The sequence below is a fragment of the Cynocephalus volans genome, chromosome 11 (genome assembly GCF_027409185.1).
Source record: "Cynocephalus volans isolate mCynVol1 chromosome 11, mCynVol1.pri, whole genome shotgun sequence".
NCBI lineage: Eukaryota > Metazoa > Chordata > Mammalia > Dermoptera > Cynocephalidae > Cynocephalus > Cynocephalus volans.
In genome coordinates, this window is record NC_084470.1 from 101,605,631 (window position 1) to 101,625,171 (window position 19,541).

The window sequence follows — 19,541 nt, forward strand, 5'->3', positions numbered from 1 at the left end:
AGAAAAAAAATTTTTTTAAATCAGATTTAAACATATGTTTCTGAATAAGGGAGGCTGTGTTGTATACTGGAAAGAGCATGGTCTTTGAAATCAGTCCTGGGTATAACCAGGTCCTGTCATTTACTAGCTGTGTGACCTTAGGCAACTAACAGCTTCTCTGAGCCTTGATCCCTTTTGTAAAATGGAGACAGTAACACCTATCTCAAATAGGTGTGAGAATTAAATGAGATTTTAAAAACTGGTGCTCAATAAGTATTATTTCTGTCTCCTCAGTCATTAAAAAAAAAAATATGAACCAAGTAAAACAAAGTAGATTAATTTTACTTTACTAAAATGCCTTACTGTGCTAACAAAGAAAATCAATTGGCAAATTTATGAATAAAGCCTTAAAATAGAAGGTTTTATTCATGTTCATGAAGTTTTCTTTAGTAAACTCCTATCTTCAAATAAATGGCCCGTCACCTTATGTTAATTGATTCTGAAGAGCAAAATGAGCCTTGTGGAAACTGAAACATTTCATTCAGATAAAGCTGGTAATGGCTTTAGTCAAGGCAGAACCTATTACTTATGAGACAAATATTGACTACTGAAATATAAACAAGGCTATATTTCATGAATTTGCTAATTTTTTCCTGGTTAAGATATTAATTAACAGATGTTGGTTAAGCAATAATATATAGTGACACTTTGATTGAGAGAAATAAACCAGCCAGAACATACAACTAACCACAGTTCAGTTTTTCCAATGTTTTTAAAAAGAAGAGACAGAAAGGGAAACTTGTATTGCTTCTTGGGATCAGTATAAGATTCTGCCTAATCTCCTACTATCTCTCTATTACTATATAATTTTCTCACTTCTGAAAAAGAAAAAAAAAAAAAGAGAGAACCTCATCTTTTCATTCCAGTACAACAAAATCTTAAAAGACAATGACAAGTTAAACAAATTCAGTGGCAAAAGATTTTGAGCCATACATTTTACCTTTATTTTCAGGCAATATTAAAAGGCGAACTCATTAAACAATGAATAACAATGTTCAAAATAAAGACCCTGAAACTTGGTAAGATCTAGAAATACCAAAGATCTAATCAGATCCTCCAGTGTTCTAAAAGACGGGAAAATACACAATTACGAGGGATTTTCCTACAACAATAAAAATAGCTAAAACCAAAAGAGCTTTAATGTTAATATTCACTTAACCAGAAGTTGAAATTATCTACAATTCTTCATTTCTAATCACTATGGCTGATCAATGGCTTACATACCGACATGTATTTCCTCTAGGCTGTGTGTTCTTTCTTTCCTGGCAGCTGCAGAGTAATCAGGCTTACTATGCTACAGTGAATTTTGGTTAGCGAATTTGCTGCCAACATTTAGAGATCTGAAGATTCCACATTAAAATCTGGATTCCTGACCTCTGGGAAGTTCTTGCAATATTTGGGTCCTCCTTTCCACAAGGCCATATTTTGCTGCAGCTAAGTAACAGTGGTATCTTTAGACAGGGCAGTGCTCCTCAACACTCCATCATCAGCCTCGCTTCCTGCTTACTACACCCAGCTGGCTTTGCTCATGCACATTGCGTGCCAGGCTCTGAGGCATTCAAGCTTTGGACCTCTGGACTTTATTTTGTTCATATCTCTATCTGTATTACTTAGCGACTAGGCAGACTAGGCAGGCATATAGAAAGCTCTTGATACATGCTTTTTGAATGAATCAGAATTTAAAAAATACTTTTGATAATACAATAGACTATTTCAGTCATCAGTCCAAAAATATGTACTTGTTATTTGACCTAGAAATAAATAGCACAAAAAATTCTTTAAAAGGATGTGAAATTTTGGGCAATGTCAAGAATTTTATTAGATTTATATCTTCCTTAAAACTAAATATAAATCAATCATCACTGTTTCTTACTACTTTTTATTAGAGAAAAATAAATTCAGACTTTTGGTTGACTAATCTAGAGAAGTAAAATAATAAGTAGCTACCAAAAATCTCATTAAGTACACTAGAAATAGTGAAGCTGTGTGACTAGCCACGTACTGTTATCAGTCTAGATTGTGACGATGTTCAGTCTTGAATGCTAGGAAACCATGGGGGGTCTGTTTCTCTACAATGTCACTCACTTGGAACGTCGCAGAAAAAGCTGTCTTTGTGGAAGTTCCAGTCAACTTCTCTCTTCTCTCTTTCATAATGATCATCTGACCATCTATCATCCCGATGGCTGAAATGGAACAACAATTTGAGCTTCAATAAAGTTCTACCCATTTCAAGGCTGATGAGCCTACCAGCAACAGTACATTCCTCAAAGCCATGACCGATTAGCACTCAATATTAAGTTGGAAGGACTAACATAGCAACCAACAATAATTTTCTCACTTCTGAAAAAGAAAAATAAAGAGAGAGACAACCTCATCTTTTTATTCCAGTACAACAAAATCTTAAAAGACAAGGACAAGTTAAAGTCAATGGCAAAAGATTTTGAGCCATACATTTTACATTTAACCTTTTTTATCAGGCAATATTAAAAGGTGAATTCATTAAACAATGTTTTGCTTAAAAGTTATACACAGATAAACGATTACCTTTTGGCTTGTTCATCTGCATATTTAAAAGGATAATTTGCTAATGTTGCTTTGTATCCTGTATTTTTCACCATGTTATTCCATGTGACCAGTCTCTGGCCTATTGCAGTCCCTCTTGGTTCAAAACCCTAAAGCAAAATATTATTAGTTCCCATTAGTGTGTTTCATTTAAGTATAGTTATAAATAAAGCTTGGGAAAGCAATGCCAACGTGATGCACGGCTTTCAACAGCAGATACAGATGTTCCTCACAGCTACGCCAGGGATGAACTGCATTAAACAAGATGACTTGACATGATAATGATCACCTGTTCACTGTGACAAAACAGTTTGATTCTTTGGTATGTTACATGTCTAAGGAGAGAGGAAAAAAAACGTATCAGAAGCTCATCTTTATAATTTGTGCCTACGCACTTAGGAAATACTTATTTTTATCATAAAAAATTATGGTCAAATTAAATTATGTTAGGCATTATTAGTGTTTTACAAAAAATATATCATTATCCTTGATCATATTTTCCTCATTATTACACTCCAAAGGAACATTTACTTAAAAGAAAACCCTGCTATCAGTTAGTAATACTGAAATTAACTTCTTCAGGGGAAAAAAGAAACACTTAGTTTCAAAGGCTTTATGAAAATATTTTTATACTATGCAGATTCTCCAATTTATTGCTTTTTAGCTTAAACATGGGGACCAAGAAGTAAAATTTCCAGATTTTTGAGGGTGAGCAAGTTCCTTGCCCTGTTAAGAATGTGAGAATACAGATAAGACATGTCTTTACTTTTCAGAAACAGAGCTGTATACTGTATACTTATTGATGACTTGAGAAGGTTTTAAAAGAAATAGGATACTATATAACATAATGCAACATGTATTAAAATACTTAATTTTTGCAGATGATTTTAGGCTAAATAAAACAGATAAATTTTAGTGGCTCAATTCTCCTTACCAGCAACGGATCAGAGAAATCGGGAAGCTCTGGCACTAATACTCCAACCAAGGCACAGACCACAATGAACACAGTGCACATGCCCAAGACGACCACTGGCCAGTCAGCTATCAGGGCTGCATAACTACAAAAGCACAAAGAAATCACAAAGAAGGCCTAAGAAGCAACACAGTTTTTTGCTGCCTAAGAGAACAATTTGTTAAAGCCTCATATTTTAGACCTAATATGGGTATTTAACAATAAAAGATCTAATGGGATTGTAAGTATTTATATGTAATTGTAGTAGAAACTTACGAGATCATTGTCCTTTCTTTTTTGTGATAAAGTAGCAGTAATAATATGCCACAGGGTATTGAGAATCAGAATAATGCCCATAAATGACAATAACAATTTTATAGCTACATCTACATCTGGGAAAGAGAACATCTAAAATTCATACTTCATAAGTGGAAAGAAAATAGATTTTAACAGAGGAGGATCCGTCTTCTTTGAAGTCTCTTCCAGAACTTTTGTTTGTCAAGTTATTCCCTTTCTCCATACCTTTACTCTATTAGTTCTTAAAAAAGAACTCAGTCTATAAACAGGTTCATGTAGGGTGAATCTAAAAAATAACTAAACTATAAACCTATAACTTTCCTTCTAGCTAAAACTATAAGGAACTTATCCTCCAGACTGTGAGTTCCATGAGGGCAGGGGATTTTTGTCTGGTTTATTTAGTGCATCATCAGTGCCTAGAACAGTGCCTTTTAGAAGGTGTTCAGTAAATATCTATTAACTAAATGAACAAATACCCAGGTGACTACCATCCTTGCACTCTCCAGCCACTGTAGCCTGACTACAGTCTCTTCCCACACCTCAGAAACTCCCCTGTTACAAAATCCTACCATCAGGCCCTTCCTCCCTGTTATAAAATCCTACCATCAGACCCTTCCTTCCAGACGCCCTTCTTGCTCCTTCACTCATACCTTTGATTGAAAGATCTGTTTCTGTAGCCTTTCTAGGTCTTGATATAAACTGAGTGCCCAACAGAAGTTGACTAAACTGAACTTTTTCTAAAATTCAAAATGCATCCTGCAAAATTCTAGTTTCTTGAATCTTTCTTAGAAGAAGAAAAAACATTTAACTTGTGGACCACTACTCTCAAATTCTCAACAATGTTAGCTCATTGGCTGCTGTGCTGGCTATTTCCAGCTCATTTGAAATAGGTTTTTTACTCTTATATTATGGCTTATTTCTTCAAAATCATGCTAGCAGTTACAAACAAAGCTGGTGGCTCTCAATTGTCACTCTGAAAAAAGTGACTACACTCATATGTCTCTAAGAATAGATCACTGACTTTTATATCCTGATCTCTTAACTTCATAAATCTCACTTTTGGGGACTTTTTATTTCAAATTGCAATTGTAATAAGGAAATTAAATATAACGTTATTATGCTCTCAGGGAGCACTCGCACGGGTATTTTTCATTGCTGTTCTTTTTAAGCAATCACACAAACAGACAAAAAATAACAGCTTGCACTCGGAGTACCAGTTGCTCTTGTGCTTTACCGAGATTATTATCTCATTTAATTCTCACAGCAATCTTATGAGGTGAAATTGAGGCACAGGCAGATTAAGGAACTTGTTTAAAGTCACAAAACTAGGAACCTAGGTAGTCTGGTTCTAGAGTCTGGCCTCTTAATCACTACGCCGCATCTTCTCTTTCTTCAAACACAAGAGAAACTAGAGATAGTAAGAATAAGTAAACTTGCCAAAATGTCCATTTCCCAAAGTAGCAATTAAAAATTCCTAGCTCTGGGCTGCCCCCATGGCTCACTAGGGAGAGTGTGGTGCTGGTAGCGCCAAGGCTGCGGGTTTGGATCCTATATAGATAGGGATGGCCTGTGCGCTCACTGGCTGAGCATGGTGCAGACAACACTGTGCCAAGGGTTGCAATCCCCTTACAAGTGAAAAAAAAAAAAAAAAAAAAAATCCTAGCTCTAATAATTAATTTCTCTATGCAAAATTACATAGGTCCATAAACTCCAAGTTTGAACATTATTCACTAGACTGCAAATTCTGGACTTAAAAACTCATTGAGGAAAAATTGGGATAGATAAGATGGAATAACCTTTAAAGAATAATTCTAAATGTAATGAAAACATATAAATCATTATATGCTGTGGTGGTTCAAATGTAAACACCAAGTGGCCAGAAGCTTTCATATTTCCAGAACACACCTAGGGCAAAAAAAATTCTCCTTGCTTTATTTCCTCCTCCACCAAATGCAAACTAAGATGAAAGCAAGTGGTTTTGAAGTAATAAAGTCCTTTGTCTCAATAGCACATTTGAGACTTTCTGTTCACTGCTTGAGACTTTAAAGGAGTCCTTTACGTTTTAGATGTTTATAATATCAGCCCTGTGAAATGAAAATAGCCCCAGGCTTATACAATTATTCATTACACTTTATTTTAAATAGATCCATTTTCTTTCAAATGAAAGAGAAGCTATGTATTTCTATCTACAAACATGTTATCAGCAGAGGGCAGTGGGTCCCAAATTGCTTAGTTTTCATACTGTGGTTTAATTTTACCCATATAATGACTTTTTTTGTGTTCTTGAAAAATCTGCACACATATGCATAGCAACCTTAAAAATCTTATTCAATAATTGCTTTTACTCGCTTTGAAAACATTTGGTTTTGATTTTACAGCACTGCTATATACCGTATACGTGTGCTGACTACATATGGAGCCTTTAAAGGCATCAGTGGTTTCAGCACATTTCTTCCAAACACATTTAAACTTACTATATATTACAATTCCACTTCCTCACAGAGCAGTTGTTTCACGCACTAACCTTTTCTAGAGACAACTGTTCATACTCAAGAAATGGAATCACCACCCTGAGTACACAAAGCACCATGGGGGAAAGTCCAACCATTCTGAGTAAATTTTACCAAGACAAGTGTTTCTCCTAAACACCATAAAATTGCTGAGGATATTTCTGCTGCTCCTACTATCTATGCTAAGATATCATACAGCTATGGGCACCACATGGAAATAAAAAGTGTCATGTACGATATGAAATCCAGACAATGGTTATAATATCAAGATAAAAATCTAATAAAGAAGGAAAATTAGAGACGTAAAGGAAATTAAAAATGGCCTATAAATCTCACCACTGTATATTTTTTGCTAATTTCACTCCTGGTGAGTCTGGTTTCAAGGAATATATTCTAAATTTAAAGAATAAAGTACCTGTATATTAATTTCTTTGAAAACTGAATCACATGTGTATTGGAAGAATTTTCAAAAAGACCATTTCTTTTACTATAATATGTGCTTCTGCATATCAAATAATACTTGTCTTTCATCCACTTGCTCTAATTTTGGAAATCTTTAGACAATACCACAGTGTAACTGTAAGTGCAGTCCATGTCTATAACACCTGGGTTATAGCAGGTAGTCATTTTCCATGACCAGGTGACAGTGTTCCCTGAGGCCCTACTGCTGTACCAGCTGCTGAGGTTAGGGCCCGTGGTTCTGTATAGAGCACTGCCACATAAGAGTTCATATCATTTCTCAATAGGTTAAGTCTCAAGTCGTACACAGATCTGAAGAGCTCATCCTCCTTCTAACAGGATGAGGAAACAAACAGAGGTAGCAGGGTGAACTGAGTGTGTGCGTGGGTGAGCTGTGGACCTGAGTCAGTGGGCATGCCACCTGGCATCCTGGTCTAGGCTGTCACTGCCATGCTGGAGTCTCACTGGCATCCAATGGGAAGTGCCTCAGATACACTCATGGATTCTTAGCCACCTTGCTAGTGGGTTTGCTCTGGAAACAGATCAGAAATAACTGTTAAAAGAAATGAACTACGTGTCCTACAGGATTGGCTTATGCTCAAGTGCCATTAAACGGGGGTGTGTTTTAAATGGGTCATTTATATTACAACATCCCCACAGTAAGTTTTTCCCTTAGCTTACAAAGACTTTTTCCCTTGTTCTTCGTGCCTTTCTCAAAATGCTCTCTTCTTTCTCCCCTGCCTATGAGCAGAAAGCCATGCCTCAGAGAGTGAAGGTGTCCTCCTTTTCCTGACCAATCACCCAGACCTTAACCCCCTGAAGCCTGCATTTGCTCTCATGACTCTTCTGAACTGCCAAAATCAACAATCTTGGTTTTTGTCTTCTTTGACCTGAGTGATATTTAATGCTGTCAGCTGTCCCTCTCTTCCTAAACCCTTTCTTCCTCAGTTTATTCCTTTCTGTTTCCTTTCATAACTTTGCCTTTTTCCTCCTGTCCCTTAAGGATAGGCATTTCAAAATGTCAAAATCACAACTTTTCCAGTGGTATCGACTATCTAGCAACTTAGTGGGAAGAATAATTGAAGTTTGGGAAATGATACATACACACACACGAGGATATAGAACTCTTCCTTTCTTGGGAAGTAATAAATGCACCCCACAACAAGCATTAAGTAGGAAGGATGGAATGCACTCTGGGAATACAGAAATGGCAGACATGGATCTTGCCCTCAAGGAACTTATAGCCTAACATAGAAACTCAGACAGGTATACAAATACCTACAAAACTAGGTAAAAAGAGAAGTGTTTTTAGAGGGTACAGATAAAATGTTTTTTGAATTCAATGAAGGAAGAGATTACTTCCAGCTAGGGTGGGAAAGAGCAATCAAGAAATGCTTTTTGAGGAACTTGTATTTATATGCATAATACTAAAAAGAAGAAATTCAGACTTTAAAAAAATACCAATCTACTAACAAAAAATATATGAATCTCATAAAAATGCAAAATTTCTGGTCATTTGAGAAAGCCCTATTATTTCTAGAATACTAGAAGTTCATTTTCATGACATGCCATATCTACTCGCTTTTTGCTCTCCCCTTCCCTTTATCTTTTTCCAGTTTTATTTTATTTTTTGCAAATGGAAGGAGAACTGGATCAACAAAATGTGGTGTATACAATGAAATATCATTCAGCCTTAAAAAGTAAGGAAATTCTGATACACACTATGACACAGATGAATCTCAAGGACATTAAGCTGGTGAAATAATGCAGGCACAGAAGACAGATCCCGTGTGACTCCTCCATAAGAGGTATGCAAAGTAGTCAAACTCATAGAGACAGAAGGTAGAAGGTGGTTGTCAGGGGCTGGGGGTGGGGGAAGTGAAAAGTTATTGTTTAATGGGTACAGAGTCTCAATTCCAGAAAAGTTCTAGAGACAGATGGTGGTGACAGCTACACAATGCACACAAAGCCATAGGACTGTACTCTTAAGGATGGTTAAAATGGCAATTTCTATATTATGTATATTTTATCACAATTTTAAAAACAAATAATTTTTTTAAACGAAAGGGGAGTTTACTAATTAAAATTTATGTAGTTATTTTATTCCAAAGAGATAACTCTTGTGAGGCAGGCTTCAAAGCTATCAGCATCTGAGCTTCTTCGGCAACTAAATTTCAAAGATCACTTACAGCTTCTTAAGTGTAATGACATTACATTTATTCTGTCTAATAGAATTAAAAGATAACATGAATCTTTCCATGAACTTTTTGAAGTACTCTCATATATCTGGAACCACAATGTTTAAGGATATTTGATGAGACAATGCTTTTTTTCAGTAACTCATCCACTTAAAATTTTTTCTACTGAAAAGCCAAACCTCAAAAATTTCCACACAAAAGAATACCGCCACCTTAAGATGGTAAAAACATTTTTAGAAATAAAACTGACAACACATCTGAAATAAACTGACTTATTTATTTATAAATGAATAAATATTATTTATAAATAAATAAATAAGTAAACTATTTAAACAAATAAATTGAAGTCATTGTAGTTGGCAGAACAATCTCTCAACAAGAAAGAAACTGAGAAGCCCATCCATTGCAGGAAGGAATGCAAAATAATTAGATGAATGTTAAGTGATTAGACACAAATAGAATTTAACAGCAAAAATCTATGCTGAGATTAAAACTACTTTTGGAGATATGAGATTCCTCAGGCAGACAACTTATGGGAAATTCATTTTCCCTTTATAAAAATGTGAGTAAAGAAAGGGAAGGGGCAGCAAAACGCAGGGACAACACTGGAGGGAAGCATGCAGGTGGATTTATTATTTATTTAATGAGATGACCCAGATTACTTTACCTTTTTGGTAACTTGAAAGGTCTGGATGGTCTAAAAAAAAAAAAAAAAAGCAAAGGAAAAACGATCAGAAACAAAGCATCATAATGTAAACAAACTTACGTTATATACATTTTACTTGTTACCTCTTCTATGAAGAATTCTGGGTTTAAAAAAAATTTTTTTTCTTCTTTTTTTTTTTTGGTGGCTGGCTGGTATTTGAGAGATTTTAAACACAGATGGACTTAACAGCAAATGCTTGCCACCGTGCACACTAGCAGATGAGTAGAGGGGTGCTCAAGGGGTGAGTCAGGAGGCAGCCCCTTCCCAGACTCCATATCACACTCCTTGATGGAATCATATTCCTACTGCACAACATTCTCTGACACCTACAGATCCAAGATTCACTCATTTCTCTCACAACAGGAATCCACCTAAATCTCTAATCTAAGCTGCTTCCTTGCTTATTGAGGGTCTCCCTACACTTCTTTTCCCCATACTCTGTATTATACCCACCCATCCTTTGCACCCTGCCTCTCAGATATATAAAATAAGCTTGCTAAAGAGACTCCACACTCAATCTCAACCTCCAAACTCTTTATCCCTACTAGATTATTTTTTTTCCTATTTACTGACACATGGGAAATACTTGATAAACATTTGGTGAACAAAGGAAATCTACTACTCATGCTACACTGTTCCCAAGTACACAGTAGTTCTCACAGTGTGGTCTGAAGACTCCTGGGAGCTCCTGAGACCCTTTCACAGGGTCTGTGAGGGCCTCCCTTTTCCAACTATGTATCTTATCTGCTAAAGGCCAGACTTCATATACTTCATATGTTTCAACTTTCTTCATATACTTCATATATTTATTTGCTAAAGCAAATATGAGAATCCTGTTATCTTCTAGTAAGCTACGCATCAATTTACAAAATGTGAAAGAATGATACTTTCTCACTAAACTTCTTTTTGTTTTGAAAAATGTAATTATTTTTCTTTTTAACTTCTCAATATACATTGTAGTTGATTGTCGAGACCCGTTACCCATTCCTCTTCCCCCCTTATCTCCTCTCCCTCCTACATCATATCTGTTTACTTGTCTTAAAAAATTCAAGGAATTGTTGTGATTGTTGTGTCTTCTTCCCACCTCCTGCTTTGATTGTGTGTTTGTTTTTAGCTCCCACAAATTAGTGAGAACATGTGGTATTTCTCTTTCTGTGTGTGACTTGTTTCACTTAATATAATTTTCTCTAAGTCCATCCATGTTGTTGCAAATGGTAGTATTTCATTCTTTTTTACAGGAGAGTAGTATTCCATTGTGTAGATATACCACATTTTCCGTATCCACTCATCTGATGATGGACATTTGGGCTAGTTCCAACTCTTGGCTATTGTAAAAGAGTGCTGCAATAAACATGGGAGTACAGGTATCCCTTCAACATGATGATTTCCATTCCTCTGGGTATATTCCCAGCAGTGGAATAGCTGGGTCATATGGTAGATCTATCTGTAATTGTTTGAGGAACCTCCATACCATTTTCCATAGAGGCTGCACCATTTTGCAGACCCACCAACAGTGTATGAGAGTTCCTTTTTCTCCACAACCTCTCTAGCACTTATCATTCTCAGTCTTTTGGATGTTAGCCATCCTGACTGGAGTGAGATGGTATCTCAAAGTGGTTTTGATTTGCATTTCCTGGATGCTGAGTGATGTTGAGCATTTTTTCATGTGTCTGTTGGCCATTTGTATATCTTCCTTTGAGAAATGCTTATTCAGCTCCTTTGCCCATTTTTAATTAGGTTATTTGTTTTTTTGCTGTAAAGTTGTTTGAGTTCCTTGTATATTCTGGATATTAATCCTTTGTCAGATGTATATTTTGCAAATATTTTCTCCCACTTGGTTGTCTTTTTGCTCTGTTAATTGTTTCTTTTGCTGTGCAGAAGCTTTTTAGTTTGACATAATACCATTTGTTTATTTGAAAAATATAATTATTTTTCATGAAAAATGTTATTTATGTTATCATGTAATGGGCTTATTATTTTTTAATGAGTTAAATAGTTAAAAATTTCTTAGTTTCAATTCCAATAAGGTATATATCAGCTATAACCCACATAAACAAAAGCTCTTTGAAGGCTCTCCATAATTTTTGAAAGTGTGAAGGGGTCGTGAGACCAAAAAGTTTGAGAAGCAACACACTAATATATATATAGTACATATAAATATTTGCTTACTGAAAAAATGGATTCCTTAACTACATACCCTCTCTTAACCTGAAATTTTCCACTAGGCTATCCCATACTTAGAAGGAAAAACACAATGCAAAAATCTGTTCTCCAGTCTTTCTACCTCAAGCTAATACTCCTCCAATAGTTGGACCCCTACCCTGGAATTTCTTGAAGATCTAAAGTTCTCTTTTTAGTTTCCCTCTCCATTTACATTTCTCACTAAGATACATGTATTCATTCTTAAAAAAAATTTTTTTATCAAACTCCTAGTATACTCCATGAATGAGACAAACAAGGTCCCAAACTCCACGGAGCATTCTAGAATGCACTTGGTATAATCTGTTTATATGAAAGAAGTATATGTTCTAAATTTTATGCTTTATCCACATGCTCTCATTATGACTCTAAGCCCACTAAAAATATTAAAATCAAGGAGTCGGAACACTCTCAGAGACTGCAAGCACTGGAAAGAATAGCAGATAACACTCACTCCAATTCCATCCCAGCCCATCTTTAGAGAGGGGCCGCAGTCTGCCTTCAGCTGTTCAGGTCTTAGTAGCAGAGTTGCTCTTTGTCCTGTGTGTGTTTGTCTCTAAAACCAAGGTGGGGAAACTACAGGGACAATCATAAAGCATTAATCTCTTATACAGGAAAGAAGCGTCTTTTCTTCTGGTAGGCGTGGACCTTAATAATGAGTTTCCAGTAAGAACAACATAAGAGAACTTGTTGCTTTAAGAACAAATATGATACTGAATATTCACAGCATTACTAAAGAATACCAAAAATGCATTCTTTATATACACACACACACACAAACACACACACACAGTAAAGTTAATTCATCATTAAAATTTAAAACAAAAGACATTAAATGCCTAAAGAGGAAGCACAGCTTATTTGTGTTCATGTCTATATAACCTAGTGCGGTCATTTGTGGATGTCAGATTAGTGTTTGTTGGATTAATGAATGGGCATCTTTTATTACTTTTCTCATGCTCAACAGCTTTGAAATCAGTAGACAATGAATTAAAAAAGCAAGATGCAGCAGAGTGGCGCAGCGGAAGCGTGCTGGGCCCATAAAAAAGCAAGATGCTTGAGACATAAATATCAACACAGGTAAAATTAATTTTGTTTCTCTCTTGCTCGCTTACTCTCTCTCTCACACACACTTTGTAACTTCAGCCCATTCCCATCTGTCAATCCTAAACTCCTTTACTAATTTACTAAACTTTGTAAGTTTCGTTTGTGCCTCTGAATCCTATAACAAAGGCCCTCTGATTCAATGTGGTAGGAACCATTAGTTTTGGTGGTTAATCAGAAAGGTTAATCGAAGTGTAAAATTCCTTAAAAAGTGCTATATACATTCCTTAAATACTTAATTGTACCCTAAACATGAATGTATACTCAGCTGCCAATCTTTTCTAATACAAAATGCTGCATTGTCTATGATTTCCAATTTTGGAGGATTTAACATATATACTTGTGAGTATTCTGGGTATAACGACTATAATATACATCTAAATTTTGATAATTTTCCCCCAAATTTATTACAATTGTTTCTCCCATACTAATTCAATAGTAAATTTTTTTCATAACTACTTACATTTATCTAGTTTTCTTAAAGTCTACAATTTTCTTTTCACAAAAACAAGTCCTCCTTTTAACACCTATATATAAATGGATTATTAAAAATTTAATCAGATGACATAATTACAAAATCAAGCCCAACTGGCATGCACAGGTTTGGTAAGCATGCAAGTCAAATGCTGGGAGCAGAACAATGTGGACGTAGGAGAAAGAAGCCTCCTGATCTGGAGCACGTGGTCTGCCAGGGCCATCCGAGCCAGCACAGGAGAATGGAGCACACTGGCAATTCCAGGGAACTGGAAGGTGAAGGACTCAGAAGCATGCTTTACATAAAGTGGGCTTCTGATGAAAATGTTCACAATTGAAGAAGCATGAAGCACATTTAGCTTTTTGGGTAAATCCACCCCCCCCCAAAAAAAACCCTATATTTTCAAATCTAACTACATATTAAATTTTAATGTAAGTTTTATTGAGACATAATTTACATCCTTTACAATTGACCCACTTAAAGTGTACAATTCAATGGTTTTTAGTACTTTCACAGAGTTGTGCAACCATCACCACGACCACACATTGATGTTATCTGAACACTAGTTGAAGCTATTAATGAGCTGTGAGAGAAAACTTATATGTACACAAAACCTTAATTTTTCACTCCCAGTTTTCCAGTTACACATCCTCTAAAGTACCTCTTGGATTTCCTTGAGAAGTTAATAGATTTTTCTGTGTTTAGACCTAAAATGATCCCCAGAGCTGCAATTCTGGTATATATTATATGAAGTATTTGGAAAGAAATGATATTTTGTTATGTACATTTTGGGTTGTAACAAATGTAAACATTCTCTCCTCCTACTCACCGCCACTAATTTTTTTTTCTTTAACTAAGAATTTCTGGATTTATGACTAGTTTACTCCCTAGAAACAGAAACTATAGATCATCACATTTTTTCCGCCTGAGTAAAGACTTCATTTTCTGTTAAATTTGAGACAATAAGTAGAGACTGTCAACATCAGCTGAAAAATAAAAATTGAGGTTACCACAAAGATACCTCCTGGGAAAACATTAGATCTCTTTGAAGTTTCTATACTAATGGACATGACAAACAGATGCTGAGGACACCCAAACCCCACTACAGGTAAAACACGAAACCTATTTGATTTACAGCACTGCCTTCTTTAATGCTGTCTTTGCAATCTACTACCAGAAAACATCTGTGAAAGGAGGCAAGCAAGAGAATTTACCCCGTACTTTCCAAGATCAAAAGTTCTCCCTCCATTTGTAAAATCTTTCTATCTAATAAAACCTGCAGGATGATTTTTCAACCTAACTTCAGTCTTGTGTTGATAAACAACTAGTAAAAGCAAACAAACCTAATTTCTGCTAGAGAAAGAAAATGTCTCTTTCCAGAGTTCCTTCACCTTTTAATACCACATGATTGAAACACATGTCAGCAAACAAACAAACCCAAACAAGCAGTAATAATCTTAAGTGGGAACATTTGCTTGTTCTTTGGTTAGGTTTTTAGCCTTTTTTTCTGCTGAGAAAAAGCCCGAGGAAAGATGACATTTGCATGTTCCATGACACACTCCCCCAGCTGAGGCACGGATAAACTGGGGCTATGCACAGCTCCCAGTTGACAGGCTGCGGGGTCATTCTTTTTCTACACTAAAAAAGCATTTCTGTATGCAAGTGAGTGACAGTGACATTATCTTAGTGCTAAGCTCAAATCTGCTTTAAAAAAATAAAGGACTTACAAACTAAGGAATTAGCAATTAGTAATAAATTGCCCCAGCACCCTACATTTGTTGAGAACCTTGGCTCCACTCCTGTGATGACCAGTGAACTGTGGCATGTCTGCGCATATAGGTCAAGAGAATAGCTAATGAGACTATAGATTTCTCAGGAGGAGGAGTGGGTGGGAGGCACAAAGCAGAGTAATCAAGATAATGGAAGTTGGGGTAGATACACAGGCAAGAGAAAAATTTTTTAAACAGGTAATAGAAAAAAAGAAGTATGGGGAGGGGTTAATAAGAAACAGAAAAAAAATGTGGAAAAGCTACACATGGTCTGTGTTCTTTTGCGCCCCTCACATTTTCTCTCTCTTTTAGTAATTTTTGGAAAGAGAAAGGAAGATTATATAGTGAAAGAAATGAAAATACTAAAACATGAGAACTTCCCATCAGTCTTGAGAATTCTACTCTCGATACAGCTGCAGAATCAATATCACAAGTTACAAAGGGACAATATCACTTCATAAATTACAACTAGCTCTTCCAAGCATTCAGGAAAATCAAAGCTATGAAAAAACAGCTTTGTATATTACTGAACAACTAAAAACTAAAATGCTGTGAAGGAAATATACCTTCAGCTTTGTGGTAGTAACCAAATTTAAGCAAGAAAGTGCTTAAAGTAGCACATTTTAGCCTCAATATTGCCTTTTTGTAAAAGGATATTCTGCAAGTAATAACTTCAGTTTAGTGCTGGTATGTTAGGAAAAAATTATCTGAAAATAGAGAACTCACACTTTGATGAGCATTCTTTAAAAGATTTCCCACAAAAACACAGCCATTCTTCATCACTAGGTATTTCCATGAATCATCACTGGCACACTTGGGTTCTATCATAAAGATGAAACAGATACCCTGTAGACAAGCTAAGCTTGGCCTCTAGCCCATTTTTCATGCACCAGAGCTAAATGTTTATGGTCTGTGTTAAGTGATTTGAAGGATAACAATAACCACAACTACTTGTGTAATACAATTTCCTGAATGCTTAAGAGATGGGAACTCAAAAGTGTTGGTCATCTTGATATCTAGAACTGTTATAACTGAACAGAGTCCCAACTACGATACAAAATAAACTGGGGGGGGGGGGGTAGAAAAGGTTGGGAGTGGGGGACTAACATTTAAAGGGCACGTAATAAATACCAAGTATTTTATAAATGTTAAAAAGGAAATTAAGCATATATTGAATAGTTTTGAGTACAAGAAAATTGTCTTTAAGAGAATAGTGAACTTAGAAATCAAAAGATGAGAAGTAAGGTCTGGGCCCTGAAACTCAAAGGAAAAAAAGGCATTACTACTACTACTAGTAGTTTCATCTGGAAATGGCACTCAAGCATCAGTTAAGAAGTAATGCAGAAGACTCATGTGGAATAAAGTATAATGCCCCTTTATTCAAAAGCACTGTGAACCTTTGATTTACTTTACAAGATTCAAGTAGTACTAATACTAGCTGAGTATAAAATAAAAAGTGATAGAATCACACCCACAAGCCTAATTTGAATAAGAGATAGTTAGAACTATAAGGAACTCTAAAAGTCATCCCATTTAACACCTTCGTGAAATAAAGGAGAAAAAGGTCCAAGATCACAAGGTAAGTAAATGAAAGAGCCGGGTCTAGAATCCAAATCTCCTGACTTGATCCCATACTTTTCTGTCCACACCTTGAAAAAGAGAAGCTGCATACTCGTGCAGGCCATGAGATATTGCCTGTGTACCAAAAGGGGAAAGGAGGGCAGAGAGGGAAGAGCCTCTTATTTAAGAGCAAGCAGACCCTGTGCACAGGAGGACACATGCAAAGATGCTCATGGATGTGCGGTTTACAACAAGGAAAAAAGACTGAGAAACTGAATGTCTAGCCATTAGTGAGGATGCCTAAATAAATGGTGGCATATGCACACCATGGGACACTGCACAGAATGAATATACACGATAAACACACATGTACACATACCATGTGCTGACAGAAAGAACTCCAAGACAAAGTGAAAAGTTCCAAAACAATTCATACTGTATTTCCGTGAGAAAAAGAAAACTAAATACTACAAAATACCCACATGTATTTTAAAAATTCAGGAGGGAACATGGTAAATCGACAGACCTGTTTACCACAGAAGAAGGGAAAGATCTGGGAAAGGAATCAAGAGTGTGCTTTTACCTTGTATTTTAGATTTCTTCATGAGAATATGTTCATGAATTGGTTGTACGAGGGTACTTCAAAAGGTTGGTAGAAAAACAATCAAAAATTAATACAAATCTTTCCATGAACTTTTTGAGGACCTCTTATATAATTAAAAAGAAGTAAAAGAAATTTTTTTAAAAGGGTAATTGCATGTGTTTTCTTTTATGTACATGTGACTGAAATATCTTATTTGAAAATTTTCCTCACTCGCTGATATGGAATTTGGGGAGAATGGGGCATCCCATTCTAGATGAGAAGTAACATTATATACAGATCATAAATTTTCAAATACAATTAACACAAAATCTACAGTTAATTCTGTTCAATTCAAATATTTACCACACAGTTTAAGTGACAGCAAGTAATTTGTTCATCACTGGACTCACCTGGGTAGCTTCTTAAAAATAGAGATTTCCAGTCCCCTCCCCAGGGATCTGGTTCAGAAGATCTTAGAATACAACCTGCACAGTCAGAGCATGAACCACTGCCTTGGACAATTTGCCAGGAAAATGTGACCTCCAGGCAAGGAACAATTAGAGAACAACACAAGAAAGTAATTAGAACTTAAAGGTATAGTACAAACAGCAAGTGAATGGGGAATAATGAGATAATATTGGATCAGAGTAGTCCAAAGAGTAGCTCTTGAAACCTGACATAAGCAGAATTTGAGCTAGGTCTTTTTTTGTGTGTGTGTGTGTGACTAGTAAGGGTATCGTAACCCTTGGGTTGGTGTCGCCCGCACCGCGCTCAGCCAGCAAGTGCACCAGCCATCCCTATATAGGATCCGAACCCACAGGCACTCTCCCGAGTGAGCCACGGGGTCGGCCCTGAGCTAGGTCTTGAAGGAAAGTAAGTTTCAGATAGATAAGCAGGAAGCAGTAGGAAAGGAAACATTGTGCCAACACCTACGCCAGACACCTTCACATAGCAACACGAGCAAAGTCAATAAGTATTTATGAAGGAATAGTGAGGAGGGCAGTTTACTGGATTAGGAGTTGTTGGGGGGGAAGCAAGAGACTGAAGTGGGTAATAGAGATAAGAGGCTGCTAAAGTTTCCCGAGCAAGAGCTGATATGATGAAAACACTATATCAGGAGGACTGATCTGGTGGAAATGCGTAGGATGAACTAGAAAGGGGAGATGCTGAAGATAAGGAGACCAGGTTGGGAGCTACTCCAGTGACCTAGGTATAGTTACTGTCCCTAGTCACCAGTATACCTAGTGTCCTATACCTAGAGAAAAAAATGGAAAAGACTTTAATCTTCCTTTAATGATTCAGAATGCCTCTGAGAATCTTATAAATATATGAATCAAAATTATAAGCATCTATTGTCATAAATATATATGGTATTATAAGAAAAAATTCTGGTGACATTTTGGATACACAAAGGCTTATATATCCTATGCATGTTATATTTCTGTATTGACTGTTGTTTTATATTTATATATAATGATATATTTTAAGTGCAATTAGAAATGCCTAAAACTATGTTTAATACATCTAGGCTTTATATTTCATCAGTGCCTACTAATGTGAAGTTAGTGATAATTTGGATTACAGCACAAAGAGGCTGTCTGAAAGATTAGTTTGGAGGTCACTGTAAGTACATTTTTGGAGCTTACATTACATCTGATTCAACAAATATATTCCATTACTTTCATTAAGATAAGAAAAGACACAAAAATTTCTCACTTTCAAAAATTTATGTATCTTATCCATAAAAAACTAAAACCTTTATGTGTTTTCAAATTACATAAATAAGAGTTTGTGTGTTAATTATAACTTCAGGGAAGATATATTTGCATTTCTGAAGATAAGTTCAAATTATGTATTTTATATTTAAAATCCAATCTCAAATTTACTTATTTATTAACAGGACATGGACTTCATTGATTAGACCAGAGATCAAAAGTATAAACACAATCATAATTCATAAATTTGCCAACTATCTTCTCTTCCAACATGTTTATTTTCAGTTTTAAGTTTGTCTCCATTTTGTTCAATGTAAAAACTATCTGAGCTCAAAATTACAAGAAACATTATTAATCTTTCTTGAATTCATTTCCCACATATATTCAATTATTTTGCCCCTACAAAATTACTC

At 35.7% G+C, this 19,541-nt stretch overlaps 1 protein-coding gene across 4 annotated transcripts in view; it reads right to left on the minus strand.

The window, feature by feature from the left end:
- The window catches only part of DISP1 (dispatched RND transporter family member 1), a 192,005-nt gene that overhangs the window by 11,830 nt on the left and 160,634 nt on the right, over window positions 1-19,541 (minus strand). For all 4 annotated transcript variants that reach the window (XM_063114352.1, XM_063114351.1, XM_063114353.1 and 1 more), the window contains 4 exons: window positions 9,685-9,714; window positions 3,536-3,659; window positions 2,584-2,711; window positions 2,125-2,222 (listed from right to left, as the gene is read on the minus strand). In XM_063114352.1, coding sequence (XP_062970422.1) covers window positions 2,125-2,222; window positions 2,584-2,711; window positions 3,536-3,659; window positions 9,685-9,714 — 380 coding nt within the window. The remainder of the gene's footprint in view (window positions 1-2,124; window positions 2,223-2,583; window positions 2,712-3,535; window positions 3,660-9,684; window positions 9,715-19,541) is intronic.